Below are 25773 nucleotides of genomic sequence, written 5' to 3'. Positions count from 1 at the left end.
CATGGACAAACCTGAATTGATTTTACAGAGAACTGTGCCAAATCCGCAAACATTGCTTTAGTTCTTGTTTCATCACATAGAGAGGGAAGAGAAAATGAGTCAACAAGACGCATTTAAAAAATTTTCAGAAAAAAAAAGTAGCTGTCCTTCAAAACATGAACAAATAAAAAAAGGAAGGTCTATGGTTATCTTATGAACATACCTGTCATACAGAGAACAACCCCTCCAAGGGAGAGCCAGGCTTGCTTTGGCTCATCATTGAAGTACCGAAATATGTAAGCAGGGTTGAATGCTCTTAGCACCGACGGGTCATGTCGGATCAAGTTGAAGATCCCAACACCTCCGATGAACAAGTACCATAAGATAATTGCCGGAGCAAATGTGTAACCAACCTTATCAATTCCAAATCTTTGAATTGAGAATAGAATCACCAATATAGCTATAGAGATCATCACCACCGCATCTAAGAAACAAACACAATATCATAAATTAGGAATTTCTTTTATTATTGTTGATTGATAAATTTTAAACAATCAGGAAAGTTTCAGTAAAAAAAGTTGTATAAATTTATGCTTACCGGTTTCTAGATGTGAGTCAAATTTCCTCTCTCCATCCACAGCTGATAGAACTGCAATTAGTCATCATATCGAAGTTAGAAACTAAAAAGGACAAAAACCATTTGAAAGTGGAAAGATTCTACTCATGCCTAATGGGTTAAATAGAAACGAATTTTATGAGCTTTTTTAACAAAGGAAGCCCATTCTTTCTACAGGTTCACAATAAATTTTTGAAAAATTGCTTCCACCTTCTTAAATGTCTCAGACCCATAAGCTTTGTTTTTTTAATGGTAACAGATCTATGAGCTTTGTTTGTTATTTTCTCACAAGTGGAAAATGGACCCACTGCATTAAAGCTCTGAATGGAACTACAAGGTTAAAAGTTATGATTTTGCTTGGAAGCAGCACTGTTCCTAACAGTCAAAGGTCCAGATTCATTTTGGAGTCGAGAGTAAATTTGGACCATTGAGTGAAATGTTCATTCAACCATCCAGATTTGCTCTATACCCCAAAGTATATTTGGACCAGGTGCTACTGGGAGCGATGTTGCTAAAATTGGGCCCCACAAGTTTGGGCTTCCGTGTAAGTCTGCCCTGACTTTTTGTACATGTCCTCAAAAATGTGGGGGATTTGGTAATGGCCAAACAAATTCTCAGCCAGCGAGTGAGCCCTCCTTGGATTCCAAAGAAAAACACAGTTGGGAATGGATTTTGGAGAGCTTGAATCTTCCTTCCCTGGTAACAGCCCACCCCTGCTTTTTCTATGATCCAAACAGATGAAAACATAAAGGCAACTGCCTAGATGAAAGAAAAAGATGATCCAATGAAGGCCACTCTAGTGAAGCATTAAAGAAGACTCAGGTTCTAAAGATACCATAAAAATAGAAAGATGACATCTAAGATTCATTTGATCGAGGCTGTATCTGATCAGTAAAAACCCAGATAGCTAGACAAAAGAAAAAGATAAATTATACAACCAAGTTACCTTGAAGAAAGTGTAAGAGGGGAGAGAGAGAGAACCACCTGAGATGCAGGGAGTCAAGATCCCATCACCAATGACCATACATGTTCCAAGAAGAGCAACGACTAGAAGAGCAGTTTTGGCGAAGGAACTTTTCTCCAGTGCTGCTTGGATCTTTTCAGCCAGAGAAAACAAGCTTGCCTCTTTCGGTCCAACTCGCCTTAGCAGAAGCCTTTCATTTGCTGGAACATTGTTCACTGGCAAGTACTTTATAGAGACAAAGACCAAAACAGAATGTATGCTGGAAGATTGGTGAGGAAATGAGAAAATATGGCTGGAATGCCTTGTGTTAGCTCTGTGTAGAGCAGGCCAACACCAGGGACTCTTGTGATTCCTAGTCCAGAGCCAAGGCCGATCAGGTATTCAGTTGATACTTTATTCTCTACTTCAAAGGCATGACGTTTCACTTGGACATAGTGCCATACATACATGACGAAGAAAATTACTGTGGTGAAGTTGAGAGGGAGGTATCCACCTACATCGAACTAGGATAACACTGATGTGAAGTAAATGAGCTCAAAGGAACCAAAGACTAGAATGAAGATGATGGCAAGGAAAAGACTAGTCTGCCATATCATTAGCATTATCAAGACCAGCAATAATGGGATAACCAACATTATTGCCATCACAACAATCCCTATAAATTAAGAAGAACAAAATTAGAACTAGAATTTATAACACAAGTATCATAATACAAACTGTAAGAAAAGTAGGTAATGAAACTTAAGTCCTTACCATAAGCATTCCCTTTGGTGGTCTCTTTGAATGAAGCTGTAACCAAGGTACAGGCAAACATGAGAAACAAATTAAGGAACTGAGAAGAGCTCAAAAGACCAAAATCAGAGAAAATTAAGGAACTGAGAAGAACTTAAGAGACCTTAACAGACCTGAGCTGGAATTTTGCCGAGTCTACCAATTCCAAATATATGAGAGGCTGGTTTTAGAGGAGTCATAGCAGGCACGCAGGCCATCACTAGCACCACCATTCCAAACTTCTCTATCGTTTCTTCTTCTTTCTCATTTTGTCTTGGTTGGGTGGCCTTGGCAGCAGTGCCTACATGGTACTGCTTCAAGCAGCGACAGATTTAGAAACTAGTCCTCATATAGTTTTATACTTTTTAACGGAAACCCAGATGAGAATCACAACAGAATCGCATGAAACAAGAGAGAAAACAAACCTTCACTTCAAGCAATGGCAGCCGGTAGAAGAGGTTCCACTTTCGCAGCGGCATCTTCCGAGTTGCACTTCCTCTTCAATGAGGAAGAAACAGAGGAGACCATCCTGCAAAGGAAACTTGAGACAGATTCGTAATCTGAAAAGCCGAAATGAGGTAGGCTGTTTGCTATCATCAGGTATTTGATGGGTGGGTTTTCCATTAGTTTTCTGAGATTTTATGTAAATACTTATATTGTCAGAAACTGATTTCTTAATCGTTCGTTGTGAACTGTGCGAACCGAACCAAATTACTTAAAATTCAACTTTTTGTAGATGAGTAAAATCTACGATAACAGTTTTTGAAACTTTTTATACTTTTCCTTACATGAGTCACAGAGAGATGACATGAGCTATCAACTTCTAAAAAGTAAACATGAAACTAATCAAAAACGTAACTTTTTATACTTTTCCTTACATGAGTCACAGAGAGATGACATGAGCTATCAACTTCTAAAAAGTAAATATGAAACTTTCTAAAATACCAAAAATTTTAAAGTGAGGTTTGGTTTTCTTTTCTCTTTTTTTTTTTGGGCGAACTGTAAAGACTCAGAATTACATTAATTTTGGTGATCATACTCCAGTACCTATGGTGAAAGTACTAAAAAGCATTTGGCTTTTGTGCTGCCTGTGGTCCAAATCTAAAATCGTATAGTTCAAAAAGTGAAAGAGAAAAAAAAACAAAATAAAACGGGACCAGAATTGATCTGAACATTAGGTAGTTTAATGTGTTACCTGTGAGCATCATTCTTCTCTTTTTTGGAAAATCCTGTGAGGATCATTTAGGGAAAAAGCTAGGGTCATGTGCATTAACGTCAAGTCGAGATTTTGGCCGTCGGATCTGAAATTTCAACCGAAATCTCGATTCAACTGTCCAAACTGCTTGACTTCATGTTCGAATGTTCCTACGCATTTAATGTGCACAAACCAAGCGAGACCCATCGTTTAGGGTTTCTCCCAGTACAATGGTTCCCAACTCCAACTGAAAGTAATCAGACCTCTTTCTCTCTTTCAGATATAAATTTCTTTTTTTTTTTTTTTTTCTGGTAATGTCTCCAAGATAAAAGAAAAGAAACCAACACTCAATCTGGCCCACTCCTATCTCAACCAATTATTAGAGCTCTTTCAAGACCAGTCTCAATCTTAGAAATGTGACCAACCATCAAAAGTATTAATTAGATACCTTACTCATAATGGAGTTGATATTTTGGCTTCACATCATCCGTGGCTAAAAAACAGAAAGTGCTCTAAAGGGAAGGAGATCCAGATCCCTTTCTTAAAGTGAAAAGATTTGTCTGATGATTTTTGAAGGGTGAATCTTACCTAATCCAGATCTTGCTATTAATTAGAGGTTTGGGGAAATTTTGAAAACATGAATTTATCACAGGATCCCAAAAGATGAATATGTGTATTAATCGTTGTATCCAAACATGTACTTAAAAAACGATATTCTCCCATATATTAAGTATACATTTATTTCCACACCTGACTTTGAAACCAACACATATGAGTTTTCTTATTAATTTTCGTATTAATTGGCTTTATTATGTTTCATGAAAAATCCATAATCCCTATATATATTCACATGTGATACCCTTATTGGTATTGTTTTCTCCTCATATTTCTTCTTCATTCACAAGCCACAAGACTTAATTTGCTCATCACCGTTTTTTGACAATATAATTCATCATTAAATTAATAGTTCATTTCCCATAAAATGTTCTCAGTTGAAAAACAATTAAGAGTTGAAAAACCAATGCAAAACTATATTTACTTCTAACTCTTGTGATGTTTTAAGTCCATGCTTGGCCTAAGATTACGGGTGGCATCGTTAGAATGGAGGGTCAACAGACATTGCAAGCCTCAATTGGGTGCAATGGTCATTGAAATAATTCATAACTCATTGTTTAAGGCAAAAGACAAAATGAACACTCTATTTTAGAAACTTTTATTATAGTCTTTCGCTGTTGATGGTGATGGAGCAATAAGTCTATTTTGAATGAGGACAAGCAAAGGACAAGGAACATCATTATTAAACAACGCAACAGAAAATCATCAAAATTCAAGAAGATATTGTGATTGTTTGATAGCAGAAACGAGAGACAAACGGACATGGTACATCATGTACAAATCATTTTTATATTTTTTTATTTATTTTAACCCATGTTTTGTGGATTTAATGAGTTACATGATAAATACCTTTTATAGCCTCAAGAATGAATAGTTCTTGTGGTTCAAGAGGTTCATTTGCATTTTCTGAGACCCCTCTTGGCTTCGTACAAGAGGAAAAGGAGACGGGAAGAAGTTTTCTTCGAAGGTAATTTTTTTTTCTTTCATTTCTTATTGGTATTATAAATTTATAATATACTCTATACATCACCCAAGTAAATAGTAAAATCAAAAGGGACATTTGAAGCAGAGATTTTGGGAAGGGCTTAATTTCCTGTGGTTTCAAACAAGAAATAACTACTAATGCATATGGAAGAATAATTCACCAGTGAAGTTTGTTAAATTCCGTTTACCCCCCCAAAAAAAAAAAAAAAAAAAGTAAGCAATCTTACCATGGCACCAAGGCGCTTTTTTTGTATATAATATACACATTTCTAAATTTCAGAAGTCACAAGACATTAGAAAACAAACCAGCCTACAAGCCTCTTCATTCAAGCACAATGCAAAAGATTATAACAAGCACCTGAAATTTAGCACTGCTTGACCCTACAATAGAACACGTTTTATATCTCATATATGCCAGAAAACTAGAAAGCCATTTCCTGAAGTACTTGAAGGGTCTTTTGGTGAACCTGCATACAAGAGAAACAGCTCCTGTGAGTTTCTCCAAGATAAAGTTGCTCCTCAAGGCCTTACAGAGAATCTAGTTATCAAAATTTGCTTTTGCTTTTATTTTTATTTTATATTATTTACTTAATTACTTATGTGACAAGTAGAAAGAAATTTATAAATGGGCTAACGAACGACATTGTTGGCACGATTTAGGTGATAATGTGTGCAGCTCAGACTCATAGTGTTAGCAACTAGTATAACATAAAACTCACCTGAATATCTCTCAATATTCTTAGAAAATGAGATCCAATTCACATGATAATTTCTCAAATATTTTCTCAGAATCATGGGCAAAGTTTTGGATACATCCATAAACTAATTTAGGAAATACTCATATTTTGCTTGGTAAGCTTGGCTTGGCTTGAACTCAGCAAGCAAGATCAAGCCAAAAAGCCAAGGTCTGAATAATATTTCACTAAGATGTTGAAGTAAACAGAGTGACAAAAAGAAAAGAAAGCATACCCATTCTAGATGTTGTGCTGTAATGCCAGGTACATTTCCAGCATAGATACCACCTAGAACCTATAATACATCCATGGAATAGAAATGTCAGAATTTTGTTCTTTTTTCTCCTTTATGTTTTCAGTGAGATAAAAACAAAGCATAAACAGTACACACACTACTATCTAACCAAAGAGCAGCAATTAAAAGTATATGATCCCTTGTACCTTGGTAACAGTTTCAAGGAACATGCCTGGACGGACAGGAAGCGGTCTATTACCTGTGACACTGGCCTGGAAATTACAATTGGAGTCTCAGTTTCCACGACGTGAACATTTAAGTATGCTTCAAAAACTAAGGGTTGAAGTTTTCCTCAGAAACATATATGGACTTACCCTTCCCGTTATTCCACTTGATAATGGTCTAACAGCATCATCCTTACCATTGTCCGAGATGTCTGCACCTTCATCTTTTCCTTGCATTACATTTTTTATCATTTCTTGGACATTCTTTCCAGGTCTCAAAGCAACTAGCTTGGTTAGAAAGTTTACCTGCACTAGAAAGAAGATAAGACTTCAAAACCCAGAAATAATGTCAGCACCAAAGAATTATCGATTATGATTATGTCCTGCTAAAACCTTCAAAAGAATGATGTGGTGGATGCTCAAAGACTTGAGATTTTATTATATCCAGAGTTTAAGCCCCATTATTAAAGTGTGCAATCTGTAAAAAACTCAAAAACTTATGACAGAGTTCCTAGGGACCATGCACTAAAGAAAACAAGTGTCTCAAGCAAATTTATGGATTATAGATATTTACAATGGCATGGTAATTAGCGTGAGAATAGTGGAAAGTAAAGGTAGTGATTTTTCAATTACAATTTGGCTACATCAAAGATCAACATTAATTTAGAAACTCTAAGGATAAGCAATAAATGAGAAGCAAGAGATAACTAATTAAGAACAACTGAAGGAAAAAGAAGAGTTTTAGAGGACTGCAAATCGTAGGCAAGAGAGTTTCCATAGTGATTACTTAAAAAACTGTTGGGAATTAACAACCACCTCCCTACAGAGCTACAAAGGAATAAGTAAGAAATAGAAATTATTACTTAAAACTGATCTAGAGGGAACATATGACTAAAGTACCCCAACTACATTCTTAACACTTTAAGCACATATTTACTTGCATTAATCATGGATGAAATAACCAAGGGCACTAATACGAGGTTCTTTGGCATACGTTTTTTTTGTTGATGCTAAGTTGGAGTTATGGGGATCAACCTTGGAATCAAGAGGTTTTAAGATATGTCGAATAAAGATGGGAGTATAGTATAGTAAGATGGAAAATAAGATAGTGAAAATTGATAGACCTAGAGATTCAACAAAGCAATTATTTCAAGCATATAGACCTAGTCATAAACAAAGAAGGCAATATAAAGGATGATGTTTGATAGAGAATTAAGATGGATGGAGTGGAGAGCTGTGCCAGGAGTGCTGTGTCATTAACATACTCCTTTAAATTTTAAATTTTATTGAATATCATACGACAAGCTACTATATTTGGAACAGAAATATTGGGAAGTTGAGTACCTAGTCATAAACAAAGAAGGCAATATAAAGGATGATGTTTGATAGAGAATTAATATGGATGGAGTGGAGAGCTGTGCCAGGAGTGCTGTGTCATTAACATACTCCTTTAAATTTTAAATTTTATTGAATATCATACGACAAGCTACTATATTTGGAACAGAAATATTGGGAAGTTGAGTACCTAGTCATAAACAAAGAAGGCAATATAAAGGATGATGTTTGATAGAGAATTAAGATGGATGGAGTGGAGAGCTGTGCCATGAGTGCTGTGTCATTAACATACTACTTTAAATTTTAAATTTTATTGAACATCATACGACAAGCTACTATATTTGGAACAGAAATATTGGGAAGTTGAGGATCATCATATGGATAAATTAAGTATAGCAGAAGTGATAATGTTGACATGGATGTATGGCAAAAATGGGAGGCTAAAGCAAGGAATGATCACATTTGAGCTAAGCTGGAAGCTTCCCCAATAAAGGCAAACTACAAGAAAGTCACTCAAGGCAGCACAACCATGTCAATCAGTGGTGTTGAGTTGCTCTGCAACGGAGGAGTGATCTGATTCTGATGGAGAGAACTATAAGAGCTAGGAGCAAGACTTAGGTGACCATAGGAGACGTGCTTAGGAAAGAGATGCATGGTTTAGACCTTTTTTTCATGTATGACCTCAAATACAGAGACTGAAGCACTAGGATACCAATGACTGAATCCATTTAATTAAGATAAGGAGGTTGTTGTTTTGTTGATGGTGTTATTCATAATGCCACTTAAGTTATATACTTTTTATCAATGTTAGAGTCAATTGAATGGCTAAGATCCACATAACCAACCCCATTTGGTTGTTGTTTTTTTTTTCTTTTTTCGCAGAGAGGCTGATTCGAACCCGCGACCTCCAGCGCACAAAAAAAAGCAGGGGTAAGGCTGCCTAGAAAGTCCCTTCCCCAGACCCCACAGTGTGGAAGCTTCAGCACTGGGTACGCCCTTTTTTTTTAGTTGTTGTCATTGCTGGTTTTACACTACTAAAGGTGGTTAACATAGATCTGGAAAACGTAAAAGCTTTGGACAAAAGACTATGTTGGGAACAGCACTATCTTGAGTTAACATATATAAAAATACAAATTCTTCAGCATGTGAATGCAATTTGCCATGATAGATCCCCGGGTAAATAGATTTGTAGCTTTGTATTCACAGGGGAGTGAAATTCTTACTCATAACTAGTATCAGAAACTGAAGCATGAACAGACCTCTGCTTCAGGGAGAGTATTTAGACCACGATCATTTCTTTCGTCCAATATTCCACCCCCCATCATATTCCGAGCTTCCTCTCTGATTAAAACAAGCCTTACAAGTAGCTTTCTATCAGGAACAGTAGGCCTGGTTTCCATTGTCTGCAAAAGTACCAATGAGATGTGATATTAGAATAAATCAAACATAGAAAAGAAGATTTATCATTTTGGCAAGATAGGAAATTCTTGAGATGGCCAGAGCAGTTCGTCAAAACTAGAAGGCCAATTGTGTAGTTGTGAACAAGGAATAACGTAACAATATCAGGCACCATATCAGAGACATGATTTTAAGAGCACATAGTATCAGAAAGACGCAAGATATTGATAAATATACGCACGGAAATGCTCGGCATACACACAATAAACAGTTTCAGAACATAAAAAAATTAGAAATAAGTAATAGCTATAACATTATATATAAAGAGGAGAACAAAGTATAATGAGAAAAGAGAAATAGATTGATTTTATACAAAGGATGAAACTCATAAATGCACAATACCAGAAAGAAAAATTCATTTTCAGTTCGGGGAAGATTTAGGATTAGATGAACACATAATTGCAAATGTAGTTTGACACAACCGTTCAGTTTTCTCTACCAAAAATCTAGTGGATCCATTGCTAAAGCATAAACATTAAACATTTGAGCAAATAAATACAAAGTCTTGATAAAACTATTCTTTTGCAAATACTAGTTTCGATCCAAGTTTGCAAGTTACTTAATCAACACTGCTAGAGTCATTTTTGCCAAAATAAAATTGATTAAAATGACATATAGACATAGTGGCCACAGTTAGAGGGATCTTAGACGGGAGCAACCAAAACACCCTGCTATGTGACCAAGTTGAAACCACGTGTCAAGGCAGTCATGGTAACCATGCTTACCAGTCCTCTCCTTGAGTGTTTTGCAGTCAAAGATCGTTTCACATGGATTATTAGAGAGGTATTGATTATACATATCGACAATGTGTTGACGCAGTACAGTAATACTTATCTGATGGGCAGTCACTCTGACTTCCAATTGTTTAAGGATAGGGTTGGTGCTTTGAGAATTTGGCATCAAGGAACTAGGGTTTTGGATGTGTGAGAGGGGTTGCAATTTGGATCAAGTGCTAAAGCCTAATGGGGATATTAAGATGGTGGATCTGTAATTTGCTTAGATTATGACGGTAGAATTGTGTAATATGGAATTAGGGTTTATAACGATGGAGAGGGGATCACATGCAGTACGTTCTCAAAGTAGAAAACAAAAGGGATGGGCATAGATGCTGCCACTTAATTGGATGATAGAGCTTTGAATAATGCTGTGGAGAAGGTGGAATGACTTGAGTGAAGGCTTCACAGACGTAGAGAAATCCCTCCTTGTCTTCACAAGGGACCCTAATCTCATGGACTTGGAGATTCCTTACCAATGCTGAGAGCTATTCTCGAGGGAACAGAAGCAAACACAAGTCTGGGCTAAAATAGCAGATTTTTTTAATCTGAATCTCATAGCTAATTACATGTGATGGTTGATTTTTATAGCCATATAAGTAATATATTCCCAATCAAATTAGAAGTCCTGAATGGACTCTAATAAATTGACTGACTTCCATCTAACCTATACCAAAATTAGAAACCAATTAAGACTGACTTAGAAACTTACTATGATTTAGGACTGAAATTTAAAAAAGGAATTGGACAATTAAGTACCTACAGAGTTTATCGCGGGTACATAATCTGGACAGAATTACCATACTACCCCTGCTTCTTCAACAAGTGTTTCTTTGTGCTGCTGAGCTGCTGGGCTGCTGGGCTGCAGGCCAAGGTTTTCCCTTGGGCCTTGGTCTTCCAGCTGGGGTAGGTCTTGAGACCCACATCAAAAGTGCTGTAGACTAAAATACACAAGGCCAATCACTACAATATTCAGAAACAGCAGCAGAAGGATAGTTAGAGTTTGCCTAGAGACTTATGGTGCTTAGTAACAGCTAGATCAAAGAAGAAAGAGAGAACTGCCCCTATCCAATTTGTATCTGTGGGAAGATTTACACATACTTTCTTTTTTTTGGTAGAATTTATACATACTTTCATACACAACATAAGCATTTCTATACCAATCAAATGAACTCCCCTATAGTTTTTACCTAATCCTAAACAATACCAGGTCAAAAATAAGAGAACTCTACAAAGCACATTATCCTAATTTAGTTGACCGCTATTGCAATATTGTCAATATACAGGCGCTTGAGGGGGAAAGGAAAGAAAATGACATGTGAAGAAATCAATTTTGTGATTCATAAATTTTCGTTCTTGATGATTCCATCTCATAGTAATGAATGAGTCACACAATTTCAAGGCAAGAGAAAGAGAAACAGATAATCAGAATTGAAGGGGGAAGAAAAGAAGAAGTATTCATTTCATTAACCATGCAATGAATGATTGAAGATGCATAATCAAACAGTTTTAGATCTAAATGATTAGAATAGGAAGAAGAAAAAAAGGGATAGAGCATTTGTTTCACTAAATGAATGCTTGTAATTACTTTTCACCCTTCACCTCTAAAAGATCATCAGCCTGGTTAGCTATATCATTTAAATTTGCCCCTGGGAGATGAACTTTCGTGCCTTTCTCACCCTGAAAAACACCACCACCTGCAGCTACTCGACGAAGTAGTTCATGCCTGCTTTCTTTCTGGGGGGTTCGACAGAGGAGGCCAATCACTTGAACCTAGAAACCAAGATATAAACTAGATCACCTGATGCACAATATTACATCATGGAATGAACTTTCATGAAGCTAGAAGTTTTTCAGTCATTAGTGTTGGAAGAAGTATGTCTCACATGTGGGGGGCACTTTTTTGTTAGATGAGACAACACTGTCTCCTTGATCACCTCCAAGAGTGACTTGCGCTGTATAAATATGTATATATAAAGATCAGGATAACACCCAATGCCATAACCAAAGAAGTATGAAACAGATCAGACAACCAAATCCAGCTTGCTCACATTTAAAAAAGAAGTACTAAAATGAGGCCCAAAAGAAAAGCCAAACAGGAAAAGTGTTGATCACTCATCTAGAATTTGTAGGTAACTTCAAAATTACAATTTTTCGCTAGTGGATTGTTATACATTCAATGCACATGACTAAACATTCACTTCAACAGGCCTATCCATTTCCTCCACTAAGATGTTTTGCAAATGGAATTTCTTGATCAATTACATTCATGAGGTCCGCAGTTTGATGTTTGTTTCCACAATCAATTTTTTCTACATGTCATTCCATTGATTTGCTTTACTAACTGAATTTTGTAGCCCGTAGTTTCACTTTCCATTCACTTGGTTTTCAATCAAGATGACAATATAACAAAGAAAAGTATGTTAGAAAGCTTCCATAAAGTTATGCTCTTTACAAACTTGAGCAGGTTCTTTGAATGTTCTGTTTTAGATATAGTAAAATTTATATTTGTAAATGACTTATTCTGCATTATGTATCCACCTATCTTTTCCTAAATTTCAGGAAGTTGCCATGCCTGACATTCATTATCATGTCAACAGATCATACATTCATACCCATCGCTTGTATCTGTTACCGCCCATGTCATCAGAATCGAGGTAACTAACCTTGACTCGAGTACTACTTGCTTAACATGGACATTGGCAAAATTTTATCAGAAACTGCTGAGTTGTTTTTTCATATACTCACCCTTTCTACTGCACATAAAAAAATCTTATTGAAACTAAAGCCTAATGTTTTCCGTGTCCAAAATTACTGAAAATTGCATGTGTTACAAAGTCATGGCAACGTGAGCTTCCTATTGTTTCAAAAGCTGAAAGACAGAAAAACCAGATCATTGCCTTTATACTCAGATTTCTGGAATGGCCCAGAGAAATCACTTTGATGAGAAGATAAACTTGAAAACCTTGAATCTTTTTAACTTGTCTAGTTGCTTACTTTATAGGGAACTCTGGATAGCCAACTTTTACCAGAATAAATAAATAAATAAATAGATGACCAACTTCCATTGAGCAATAAAAGAAAAAATGCTGTAAAGGATAACAAAGGTATACAACAACAACAACAATAAGCTTAGTCCCAACTCCCAATTAAATGGATCGGCTACATGGACCCTTGCCTTCTAATCAGCTCTATTTGAGGCCATACTAGGTACAAGGCCTAAGAATGCATATCCTTTCTCACCACTTCTCCTGAGGTTATCATAGGTCTGCCCCTAGTTCTTCTAACTAAGAATAGACTGCTTGTTTTAACTACTGAAAAATCAATTAACCAGAACAAGGTGGTCCGGCTGGTAGGCATCAAGGGCCAACATTAACTGCCTTCAGCTGCAACACAACATAAGCAAAATTGACACTAACAAGGTCAAAATCTATCACGGTTAGCAATCAAGAGAACAAAGAAATACAATGCGCATAAGAACATAAGATTCTCAAAATCAGAAGTATCAAAACACGCAATCAAAAGTAGTACTTGAGCGTCGTTGTCCTTCTCCGCAATTTGGATCATGTAATCAAGGGCCATCATAAACCCAGACTCCATCTCATCAACTCTCTTTCCAATTACACCTTGTGCAACCAACTCCACTGCAGCCTCCTCTGATGCTTCATCCATCTTCATATTCTCCAACTGCACTCAAGTATTACCAAATTATTACAGATGTAAACCACTGGATACATTTATCTTTGAGAACAGCATATGAACTTAGCAAAGAATATCGAAACCTTGAACAAAAGCACTTGATAAATAATAAAACAAAATGGATTAATAAGTAAAATTCTTACGAATTGGATTTCTGACAACAAACTGAATCTAAATATAACTTGGAAAGTTACTAATTCACATCAAAATGTCAGTCACACACACCAAAAAAAGAAAGTCACCGACTACTTTAATAATCCATAGAACATATAAACAAGAAATATATGAACTTGAAAACTTATAAAAGACCATACACAGAAGGACAAGGTTCCCTCATTTTTGAATAGGGAAGGTCAAATGTACACAGCCTTTGCCTTGTTTCTGGAGAAGCTCTTTCCAGGACTGAACCCCTGACCAACCATTCAGCAAGTGAGTTCATGACAAATGCCCTAAGCACAACCTTCTGGACTTTGAAACTTATGATTAAAACAAGTGGTAGGAAGGGAGGATTGTTACCACTGCTACATACATAATAAACTCAGTGTACCCATCCAGACTTGAGAATAGACAACTGCAACCTGGAGAAGATTAAGTAAGAACAATCTCCAACAGATCTTGTCCTCAACATAATTAAGGATAAACGACTATTAAACTTGTACTTACGGGGTTCTAAATCAACAAAGGATTAGGGTTCAGAATTCTCAGCTAAAAAAAAAATTACTTGTAGGTCCTCTTAGTAGAACATAAACTAATGTTGAGTCCCCTTGGTGCAATAAATTACGTTTGGGTCCTAAGCAACTAACACTGTCTAACAGGTGTTAACTTTGTTTGTGAAATGACTAAAATACCCCTTCATCCACACACAATCCCCACAGCCAGCTACCCAGCCTGAGATCACCCACCACCGGCCCCATCCTGCTGGAAATCACCACTAGTCCTCTTCCTCCATCTAGCCCTCCTGCAACCCCAATGCTGTTTTAGGCCACAACACTAAATGGAACCTGATGATGATGGACTTCATTCACTTTGCAGAAACAGAAGTTGAGTTGGGATAAAAATCTTCCCTGTAAAGTGGATGTAAATTAATCGATGCTTCAACCGTTGCCTCCAACGCCTATATCCACCGCCTTGTAATTGTTTAACCCAACCAAGATGAGATAGGCACAGATAACTCTGTTTTTTCTCTTCTGTAATTGTTGGAATTGGTTCACTCTGGATATTTTGTTGCTCAGATTGTTTAACAACCATCAGAGATTGATCGTTTTAATCTTCAGGTAAGGGAACTGAATATATCTTCTGATTAATTTAACGGATCTGAAATCTCTTAGGTATTGATTTATTTTTGTTCTGTTTATTGCCTGGGGAACCAGAGAATGAAAAAGTGAGATTAGCTTCCAATGTCCTTTTAGTTTTTTCCCTACAGCATCAAAACCTCCATGCTTGTATTTTTTTTAAAGAATTGTAGACGGGGCAATAATTCACAAAGGCCACACAAGATTGGCACAGATATAAATGCCCATTTTGAATTTCCAGGTTTGCACGAAAAAAAACCTCAACTACCTTTCTCTTTAATGTAAATTAATCGATGCTTCAACTGATAAAAATCCAAAATTTCTCTAGCAAGGCTTTTCAACTGATAGGTTCCAATTTGCAAGTGAAGCCAAGAGAGGCTGAGGGTGAGGATGGGAATGAAAGGGGAGGAGAGGGTGAGGATGTGGGGGGTGTGGGGCTGCATGTGAGTGGAGGAGGTACTTTAGTCATTTCATGAACAAATTTAACACCTCTCAAACAGTGTTAGTTGCTTCGGGACTTAAACGTAATTTATTGCACTAAGGGTACCCAACATTAGTTTATGTTCTACTAAGAGGATTCACACGAAAAAGCTAGGGGTACTCAGTTGTAAAGAAAAAGTTAAGAGCAACTAACTAACAGGTCAGGTGCAAATACTACTATGGTCAAAGCTGGTTTCCAACTGGATTCAGAGCTCTGAAGACTTTTAGTGAAATCCAATTGATGGATACGAAGTTCTGAAACAGTCCCAAGTTCCCAACAGGATTAACAATTAAGCTTTTAACAGAATCGAAGTTTTTAACAGCAGCAGATCAGAAAATCTAATGTGGCCCAAAACCTGCTTAAAAGCTAGTTTTATAATGGAGAACAAAATCCCAGAATCTCATATTAATCCAAGGGTTAGTTTCTGATATCACAAGGTTTCCTACAGCTGAAACTAAGAGCTTCTTTTTCATGTTTTATTCTCCAACCAACAGCTACACTGGATGTTACTACCACCGCATCGAACTTTCCCAGATGTCCCAGTGATCGTGGGTTTTCATTTTTCCAAATTGGCTACTTTAAATTGGACTGGGACAATTATTTAATGTGCTCTCATTCATGCTTCGTCTCTATAGCTTCCCCAAGGTTTTTCATACTAACTTATGTGCTTGTTCTGCTCAGAACAGATGGGACTCAGACAATTGTATTGTTATGCCCTAACTTATCGACTCAATGAACCCCAATATTCTCCTCCTAGATTCAGCAGCCATAGATACCCATTCTCAGGTCAGCATGATGTTCAGGCTCATGAGCTTCAGAAGAAGGTTCACGATACAAAACAGAAGAAGATGGCATTACCTCAGTACCAGACAAATACTAAAACACATTGAATGGGAGAAGTATGTTCATATTTTTTCTTTCAATAGGAAAGTGTGAATGACTTTATTCATGACAGCAGAGATCTGTACAACATACCTTATAAGTGCATGTAAGAAACTATGCATATTAAATGGTTTAACTCAGGAAAAGATTCAGGTTGCCTCCAAATAAGGAATGCCTTACAATAAGAAGTCACAACTTTATCTCAGGCTTTGTACCTTACATACAATTACAATAGCACTAGGCTAACAAACTGGCTTCAACAACATGAAGAGAAATCCAGCTCTCGAAATCAAATCAAAGAAAAATCAATCATCCCAAATTTAGCTTCCCAAGAAAGGGGGAGAATTTAGACAAGCTAAAGCTACTTACTAGAGAAGAAAGAAGAAGAAAAAAAGGTTTGACCACCAGTTGGAAAACCGTTTGGCAATGTAAAGGACAAGACAGTTGGTCTCATCTGGTCTAGTGAACATACAGGAGTCGAAATAATAAAGCCAAAAAGTGTGGTTATCCTATGAAGGCTTGTTTAGGAAACTTATGGAAAGACACCAATTCAATTGTGATAGACCTCCATGAAAGCTTAACAACCATATAGAGTAGTCAACAATATTCTGTGCAAGTTTCCCCAGCTCCTGCACTGGGGCTTTCCAAGGCTAGAAAACTAGGAGAAATCAAAATCTTTCAGTTACTGGACCTCATACATGCATAGGCTTTCTAGCTCAAGTTGGCAACTCAAAATAGTCACCAGACAAGATTGGCCACGTTAAAGCCATCGGAAACTCAAAACCTTCAAGGCTATTAATTGTATATTTCCACACCAAGGCATATCCATTTATCAAATCAAGTTGGCAAACACACACACACGCTGGATGCTAGTAAACACAATCAAAAGCTTGGAAGTTCAAAACCTATTAAATCATGCATCATCATAATTGTCAAAGCATTGTTTGTGCATCTAGGCTTTTTTATTCCAAGACAACAGCATCACTTTTTGAAACTTCATGAGTTTATGTGAATTTATGTTTCTTGTTTTATTTTTGTTGAATATGCTTATGGTATGTTCTCGTATAAGGCCATCATTAACATAATTATATATAGTTTCAATATTGCATTAAAGAATGCTTATAGAAAAATTTCATTGCCATATTACATATCAATGCATGCCAAGAGTGCCTTGCTGTCTAAAAGCCCCTCCACACCATCGGTTGCTTTTTTTAATGGGGTGGTGGGTGGGGGTATGCTAATGAGGGTACACTATTCCTTCAGATCCTTGATCCTTGGGAGTTCCACAGTCACGGGCCTATGTCATTCAAGGATTTAAGTGAAAAACCCAAAATGGAAAATCTAAGGTAACTGGCCCCAGGCAGGTAAGAGAAGTCGAACAAAGTTTGCCTGTCGATTTAGACCAGCGTCCATGCCAACTCGGGTACCCCCCTTGAGTTGCATAGTTGCCTCGACACCTATGCGCCTCACTGAAGTACACATATCAGGTCAACCATAGTACAAACTGAAAACCCAGACCAGAGATGCTTTAAAGTGCAGAGTGCAGACACAGAAATCAGACACTTCAATTTTCCAGGATCTTAAAACATACAGCAATATTGGAAGGAGAAAAGGAGAAAACCGTTGAAATGCAGTCCTAGATTACTAGCACTTAACTTGAAAGGAAAGAAGCTGGACAATCTAAATGCTTGCCCAAATTCTAGGCTTGTTTGGATAAGAAGTACAGAAAAAACAATCCCTGACCTGTGAAGGTCCGAGAATTCCCGACCTAGGCAAATTAAGTTATTTAGTTGTGTACTTCGAGTGCTGTTAAATATATTAATATTAAGGGCCAAAATAGAAGATTTTCACAGTAACCGTCATTGAATGTGCAAGTTTCAAGTTCAGGTATATTTAGCACTTGGAGAAGCTTTCTTCAAAATTATCAAATTTCACAATTACGTAGTCTTTAAGTCTGGTTATTCTGTCAAATCTCGATATGGGCATGCAGGGACGACGAGAAAACAGATTAGTAACAGAGAAAGTGCAAATAACACTTGCCGGGTATGCATTAATCAAATTGGACTCACCAGTTTCACCATTTCCTCAAGTACAGAAGTAACCTGTTCTCCCCCTTTAAGGAGGGCTTCGTAGTAAGAGGGGTCCAATTCTTCATTCTCTTTTCCTTTCGCGCTGGTTTTTACTCTAAAATCTTCGTCTGGAAACCCTCCACCAACTTCATAGCTGGTACAGAAAAGACTCCAAGAAGCTTGTTTCTTGGTTTGATGAAGAGAGAAGGGGAGAAAAGATGCTTTGGAACCAGAGGAGAGACAGGGGATATGAGAAGCAGTGGCGGTTAGCTTTTTAGTAGAAGAAAAACAGGAACAGGTGGTGGAGATGGCTAACCTCTCCAGCATTTTCACTTTCTGAGCTTAGCTTGTCTACGTGAATAAGCGGATAGGGATTACAGCGACGAACACACACTCAGAGAAAGACGTCCCGACAAGATTAACCGGTCTGAGGTTATAGGAACGAGCCACCCTGCTGGATTTACATCTACAAATTATTATTTTTTCACACGAATCCATAAATTTATGGATTCAATTCGATATATAGATTCATTAGATTGAATTCTAGGGTTTAGGAATTAATTACCACTTACCACAATCCTACATATAAAATACAGAAATTTACAAAGGATGGAAAGGATGGGAATTGTAGAAGATGGGAATTGTAGAATAACTTCTGTCGTGGAATAAGTGAATTTTTGCAAGAATCCATGAACTCCACAATTCACTATACAAATTAAGGTTAGATTGGTCATTTTAGGAGAGACATGAGGGCAAAGCTTAGGAACTGATTAATCGTAGGGGTGGATCATAATTTGATGAAAAATTAAGAATATTTTTAAGATTAAGTTGGCGACTCCATACTCTTTATAGGTAGGGATGTAAATGGATAGTTGAAAATTCGAATTCAATTTGTATTAGTTTCCATTTAAGAGCATTTCAATTCTATTTTTTCATATTTAAATTCCAATGATCCAATTAATAATCGAATTCAAGTTCGGATATACTAATTTTTAGTCAGATGTATCCAATTTGGTTGGATATTTGATGGATACTATCTGCGTCTGATATCCATATCTAATATAAGTTTAATCTTGGAGAAGACATCAATATTCATTAAAAGTAGATAATTGGGTTCAACATTTAAGAATGAGTCTAGAATCCCATTTGGATTCGGATATTTTCATCCATTCGATTACTTTGAATTTGGATTGGATATTATCCGAAAATTCAATTAACTAAACAAATTTGAATTTGGTTATAAATTTGGATTTGAATTCGGATATTGCCATATCCGAGCAGAATTTGATCCGTTTACGTCCCAATTTATGGGCAATTTGCTTTTGCCGCTTCTTGTATGAATGCCCTGCAATCCTTTCTTTTTCAGATTGATTTTTATTTGCATTCCCCTTTTCCAGGGTTAGGGTTCATTTCTTGGTTCTTTTTCTGCAACTCTCTTTCTTGTTTGTTGGCTTTACAACAATGGCTAAGGAGAATCCATAAAAGTGAATATAGAAGTTGCTAATGAAGGAAGTTCCTAGAGTTCCAAGGCTATCTTCATTTGTATGAAACCTCATCTCACCAATGTAAGGTCATTAGGTAAATGAAGTTATTCTATCTTACAAGACTGCTTTCAATACACTAAAATGAAGAAGTTTTTTTGTTCAAAGAGAAAGGCTAATGAAGATCTTCCTCCCATGCCCTCAGCTAAGCTCGTGATTGGCAGGACTTCTATTATGTTGTGACCTTAAATTCCTGTACCCAATTTCAAAGATAGACCTGCACCAAGCCAAAGGAAATCCTGTTCTTATGTTTTCAATGAACTTTTTCATCAAAACGGGTGAGGTTTTTCATCCTGAGCATATTTAAAATATATAATCATGAGCCAAGTGACAGCAAATAATCCTGTTAATTCAACAAACAACGCAGGAATTTACAAGTACAAGAACTGATTACAAACCACCAGGATACAGAAACAGGGAACCACCTATCCCCTTAAGGTACGTACAACAAATAACTGAGAAAGCATAAGCACAACAGCTTTCTGCAATTAAAAACACAACACACCCATTTTTACGATTCAAGAGATGCCCAAGAGAGAGTTCAACCTCAGCAAGTAGCAGGTGGGGTGAGATTACACTTAGCAGGAAGTTGCATTGCAAGGGCTGGGTCAATACCAAAGGTAGGCAAGACTAGAGAGTTTTTATAGGAGCAAAGGCAAGTCAAATTAGCTTTGGTAAGAGCTCCACAGCATTGCTCGGAGGGATCCACTGGGTTTGGCTGAGTCACAGCAGGTTTGCAAGCCATAAGATCATCTTCACTCATGTTACACAGACTCAGGGCATGCACCTTGACCAATTCTTGAGTTGCAATAAAAACTAAGCACACCCAGATCAAAGCCACCACTGATAGCTTTCTTGAAGCCTTCATCTTCACTATCCGCTGACACTGAGTAACCATTGGAGACTGATGATGGAGATGTTGATCATGTTGCTCCCTTGCTGTTTATTTAGAGGAAAACCATGACAGGGATGGAAGAACAAACTTTTTCGGCTTTGGAGCCCGTGAATCTGTGTTGGCGTGACTACACAAGGTCACGGGAGTCCCCAAAGCCCATATGGTTTTTGGAGTGTTCTATGATCTGGCCTTGATTTGGTTTGTTGTTATTTACTTGATTTATGCCTAAATTTCTGTGGTGATGAGTTGGGTGTCTAGGGCAGTGGCTATCGTGGAAAGATTCTGGGCAACCACATATTTGTATTTCATTGTTCTTCAAGTGGCCACATGCTTTCTCATGTGTATGTGTGTTGGTTTTCTTTTAATTCTTGGGTGTGGAGTTGATGCTAGAAGATCAGTTATGAAAAGGACATCTAGAAAAAAGGTTGAAGACCACCTTCAAAGAAGTCCAGAATGAGTAACACTGTCGTGTAACAATTTTCATAAGAAATGTTTGATAGTATTGGGACTTGGGAGCCCATAGATATATGCCAAAAATTTTTCTAAACTAGATTAATAGTAAGCAGAGGAAATTGAGAATGTACCCCTCAGCAGAAGTGGTCAAAAAAACACAACATTGGGTGCTTTTCTGGTAAATTAAGAACTCATTGGAACAATAATTGAATACTTAGGTTTTGATTCAAGCAAGGTAATCATCCCAATTCATTAAGTTAGAATTTTCAAAATTTGGTCAAGACTAATGTAGACTCAATTGGGGTAAAATGAAGTTCGCAACTTATCTGAATCGAACGAGTCTCAAGTTTCTATGGAGTCAATGAGATTTAGGTGGCATGTACTTTTTTTTTTTTTTTAATTTAATATGCTATACATTCAACTCAAAACCCTTGAATCCTCTTGTTTGATCATTTGTTAGAAACCCTTAATCCCTCTAATCCTCTGCAATTTATTGATGAGGCATCTACTTATTGTTAAATAACTAACGGACTACATGACGTATCTCTAAAGAATTTGTACTTCAAGAAGAATCTGTCTCTATCAATCATGTTAGTCCCCATATTTGAACACACCCCTTTTTTACGTGAGATGAGGGAATCTCCATAATTGAACTCTCCTACTTTTTAGGTGAGGATGAGAAAAGTTCAATGATTCTATTTTTTTTCTCCTTTTGATGAACCACTAATTATACGTCAAAGTAATCTCTTACCCACCATTAAGATGTCACGTGTTAGATTGGGTCAATTTAACATATATAAGTTAAAGGGTTCAACTCAATTTGTTCTATTAATTTCAAAATTTTTGATAATATTGATCAAATACCTAACATTTCATATCTGAACATCTAGTTAGAACTGTCAATAAGGTAGTGTTCATGGACTTAAGAAAGTTATTAACTGCATTTAAAGTTCCATTTCTGAGCCTTCAAATTCGTTTTTCGTTTTAATGGGAGTTTTTAAAGTCACTCACGAAATGATATAGAAGATTCCTTTGTCATTTTCAAACTAAAGATAGCTTCATTGACTAGAAAATAGCAGGAGTTACACCAAATCTGAAGCCTGGAAAAAGCAAAATTTAAACTAAAACTATCAGACAAAGCCATAACCATGAAACAAACATCGACACATGTTGATCGAAATACATATTCTTCAACTGAACTAACAAAACCTGCCATTTCCAGAGTCCCTTCTTCTCCCCTGCAACACACACACAGAGAGAGAAACACAAGGAAGTTATTATTGTATTTTATCCATAATAGCCTTGATCAGCAAGCATGGTAGTCTGACACTTACTCTTAACATTGAACAAGTTGAGAGAGTTTGCACTTTGCAGGAAGCTGCATTGCAGCATTGGGATCAATTCCAAGTTGACCAAGCCACTTGGAATTCTTGAAGGTGCATAGGCATTTGAAATCTGCATGAGAAAGCGCAGCACAACAGAGATCCGAAGGCTGAGCAGTGCTCCCTGGAGTCACAAATGGTTTGCAGGTTGAGAGATCAGCTCCTGTCAGGTTGCACAGCAGTACCTGTGCTCTTGATTCCATCACCTCGTTGCCAAGGACTAGAGCCATGATCAAGGCAACAACCACCAGCTTTCGAGATGCCTCCATATCTTTTCTTGTGATCAGGGAATTGTCCTTTGGTATGGACAATCATGAAGGTGGCTGCCCTTTAAATTGGCCATGCTCTTAAGGTTGATCTGGTGCAGTAATAAGAGCCCGTGAATGGACAATTGGCAGCATTATAGATCACGGGCTTGCAATGTTAACTGGTGGAGGCTGGGAAGAGAATCTTTGTGATTTTATATATATAAGCTTAATTGGTTAGCTCACCACATCCCATTCCTTGTGTTGATCTTATCTCCTAGGATATATACAATTAGTATCTACAATAGGCCTGAGATGTCATGTTAACAAAATCCCAAATTAATCAAAAAGGATTGAAGATATGAGAAAATTACATGTTTAATTTTGAGAGTCGAGACATCCCTTTCATCTCTAAATGTGGCTCAGGTAAGAGAGACACTAGTCCCTTTCACCCAAAAAGGAAAAAAAAAGTAAAAGATCACAACTCATCTACTGTGTTTCTCAAGATAATTAGGAGAAAGCTTTCTCCCAGAAAGAAAAGTAGTTGCAGAAACCTGTAAGTATTGAATCTGAAGACTAACTTAATATTTATGCAAAGTAATCAATAAAGAGTTTCCATGTGGCATATACAAAACATACCTTGTAATACTCTATATACCTTCACATCTACCAAAGCACAGGAGAAGTATATGATATGACATATTGGAACATCGTCTCCTCTATATGTATTTGCAAACACTTGTTCGGACAGTATCTCACTCATCATCTATTCTATTATACTGCTTCATTTCAGTAATCATGGCCATAGAAGAAGAACAGGGTCCGTGGTGATACAGTTCTCAAAGTTGTTGAGATAATGATGACGGGGAAGGTTCAACTGCTGTCCAACGTTAACACTCACTTCTTCCTTCCCTTCATCTTCATCTCAACGATATTGAGAAATGTATCTCCATGGCCTGGTTCCTCCTCTATGGCTATGATTACTGAAATGAAGCACTATAATTCTCTGAATTGAACCAGAGATACAGAGGTAAGCTCACATTCCCATATCGCATGGGAAGGTCACCATTTTATAAACACCACTACTGTTCTTTTTTTGCCCAATAGAGACAATATAGGCAACACTTTTAGGCAGTTGAAGATCATGCCTTTTAAAGATTTAGAAAATGAAGAAAAAGCATAGACGTAATTATAGACAAAAAGATGTAGAAGATGAAGCTCACATTCCCATATCGCATGAAGATCATGCCTTTTATCTCCCTTGTCTTTTTATCAAAAAAATTAAAATCTCATGGGTCCAGCTATTTATGTACTCGGTAACCACTTTCCTTCTATCTATATTTTTACTTTGGTGTCACCTTAGAAAAGATGTTGTACCTCTACCCTTACTTTAGAGAAAACACCAACAGTTAAAGATATCAAATTAGTAGTACACTTTTTTTATTTGGTTTAGTGGTTCATCCTGTAGTTAGCAAAAGTAGGAAATAGAAAAAATAAGGAATAATTATTATTATCCTTATACTATAGTTTAATTACTAATTTTTTTATAAAATTATTATTATCTCTCCTCACTTTTATTAGTATTTTTTCGTGTACTTACACTTCTAATGGTGTTAAGGACTATTAATGTTCAATGTATAATGTCCTTTTTACCTTGTATTAGAATCACTAATGTCCTTTGTATTATAACTCAATACTCACGACCTTATTCCCTGTAGTTTTTGAAAATACTAATCATATCTTAGACTTTGCTCAAATTATGATGCCTCCTACTATTAAGTTCCGATAGTACATTGATGGTGAGACGTCTTTGTGTTTTTCAACAACTTCAAAACAACCTTGTACTTTGTACTTCACCCTTTACGTCATCTTATCAAAATATCTCTATTTGAAATCCAAAATGACTAGAATATAAGGGCAAATTTGGTATTCTATATGTTTTTTTTTCTAGCAGAATGTAGTATCGTCTTTTGGCCTTTTAATATTAGCCAACGACATAATGAATTATTGCATACCCAACATAAATAATCTTTAACATCATTAGAAGTGAGTGGGAGTGACAATAGTTATGTCTTAGGGAGAAATTTTCAATTAGTAACTAAGATATAGTACAAGGAGTAAGTGTCACTAATTATTCCTAAATGATAACAAATCTCAAGACTACTTTAAGTTTTTCAAAAAATATAACGACGTCACATCATCAGTTAACTAACATTAATTAAATGGCCGGGACATCAATAATCAACCCAAATAATTATAATTTACACTAAAAAAACATGAATTTTACATTAACCAGTTTTATTGAACTTCAACTCTCTCTCTCTGCAACCTATCTTCTCCGACCTCTCCTTGCAACAAGAAATTAGCAAGACCAGTGTTGAGTGACATTGGTGTTAGTAACCCCAACAAGATATCAATTCACCTTCTCAGTTAATTCGGTTCTAAAGATTGTTAGTTCTTGGCGAGATTATTTGGGTCTTGGATTGGTGATTCTCATAAACTTGTTGAATCAAAACACGATTCTAATTGAGCACTGACTGGATTTCACTAAAACTCTCATTGAATGTCTTCCACACCTTGGAATCACCCTTGATATTATCATTTCACCATCTTCACTAGCACCAGGGGCAGTGGCTACAAGGATATCGAAACCCTAGAAAACAAACAAAGAGTCCCAAAGATGTCAAAGAGACAATCATGGACGATAGATTCTGATCTGGACAGAATAGATCTTAGTCTTGAAGGCTTCAAAGTCTCAGTTCCTCTCAATAAGGTTCGACCAAGCAATGTATTCGAAGCTTCAAGGGCTGAAGATGTGGAGAGACTTCGATACCTACTTGAATCCAGGGTAAACGTTAATGCCAGGGATCAATGGGATTCTGTTACCCTATAAATGTCGGTTTGATTCAAAGAAAAATACAAAACTACTCTCTAAATGAAAAATAAAAAAA

At 36.7% G+C, this 25773-nt stretch overlaps 1 protein-coding gene and 1 pseudogene across 2 annotated transcripts in view; both read right to left on the bottom strand.

The window, feature by feature from the left end:
* The window catches only part of LOC149010247 (potassium transporter 5-like), a 30961-nt pseudogene that overhangs the window by 870 nt on the left and 4318 nt on the right, over positions 1-25773 (bottom strand). Inside the window, exons 3-6 of the transcript XR_016174545.1 lie at positions 1580-1681; positions 578-628; positions 199-463; positions 12-63 (exon numbers count right to left, since the gene is read on the bottom strand). The product of XR_016174545.1 is annotated as a potassium transporter 5-like (transcript). The remainder of the gene's footprint in view (positions 1-11; positions 64-198; positions 464-577; positions 629-1579; positions 1682-25773) is intronic.
* Positions 5181-18643, bottom strand: LOC149010249 (protein PEP-RELATED DEVELOPMENT ARRESTED 1, chloroplastic). Its single transcript, XM_089161198.1, has 9 exons — positions 18307-18643; positions 13415-13570; positions 11770-11838; positions 11486-11656; positions 8912-9055; positions 6468-6623; positions 6300-6365; positions 6094-6153; positions 5181-5591 (listed from the first exon to the last, which is right to left on the bottom strand). The coding sequence occupies exons 1-9, from the start codon at positions 18631-18633 to the stop codon at positions 5547-5549; spliced, it is 1194 nt and encodes a 397-aa protein (XP_089017324.1). The 5' UTR covers positions 18634-18643; the 3' UTR covers positions 5181-5546.

The sequence above is a fragment of the Hakea prostrata genome, chromosome 7 (genome assembly GCF_041222555.1).
Source record: "Hakea prostrata isolate BN-2017 chromosome 7, UWA_Hpros_2, whole genome shotgun sequence".
NCBI lineage: Eukaryota > Viridiplantae > Streptophyta > Magnoliopsida > Proteales > Proteaceae > Hakea > Hakea prostrata.
The sequence above is the reverse complement of the archived record's forward strand: the minus strand, read 5'-3'. Positions and strand labels throughout refer to the sequence as shown.

Coding starts and splice junctions, on each gene's coding strand:
- LOC149010249 (XM_089161198.1), bottom strand. CDS start 18,633: ATGCTGGAGAGGTTAGCCATCTCCACCACCTGTTCCTGTTTTTCTTCT. Junction 6,624..8,911: donor ATACTCTCCCTGAAGCAGAG/GTCTGTTCATGC, acceptor TTTCTAGTGCAG/GTAAACTTTCTAACCAAGCT. Junction 5,592..6,093: donor CAGCACAACATCTAGAATGG/GTATGCTTTCTT, acceptor TCTTGTATGCAG/GTTCACCAAAAGACCCTTCA.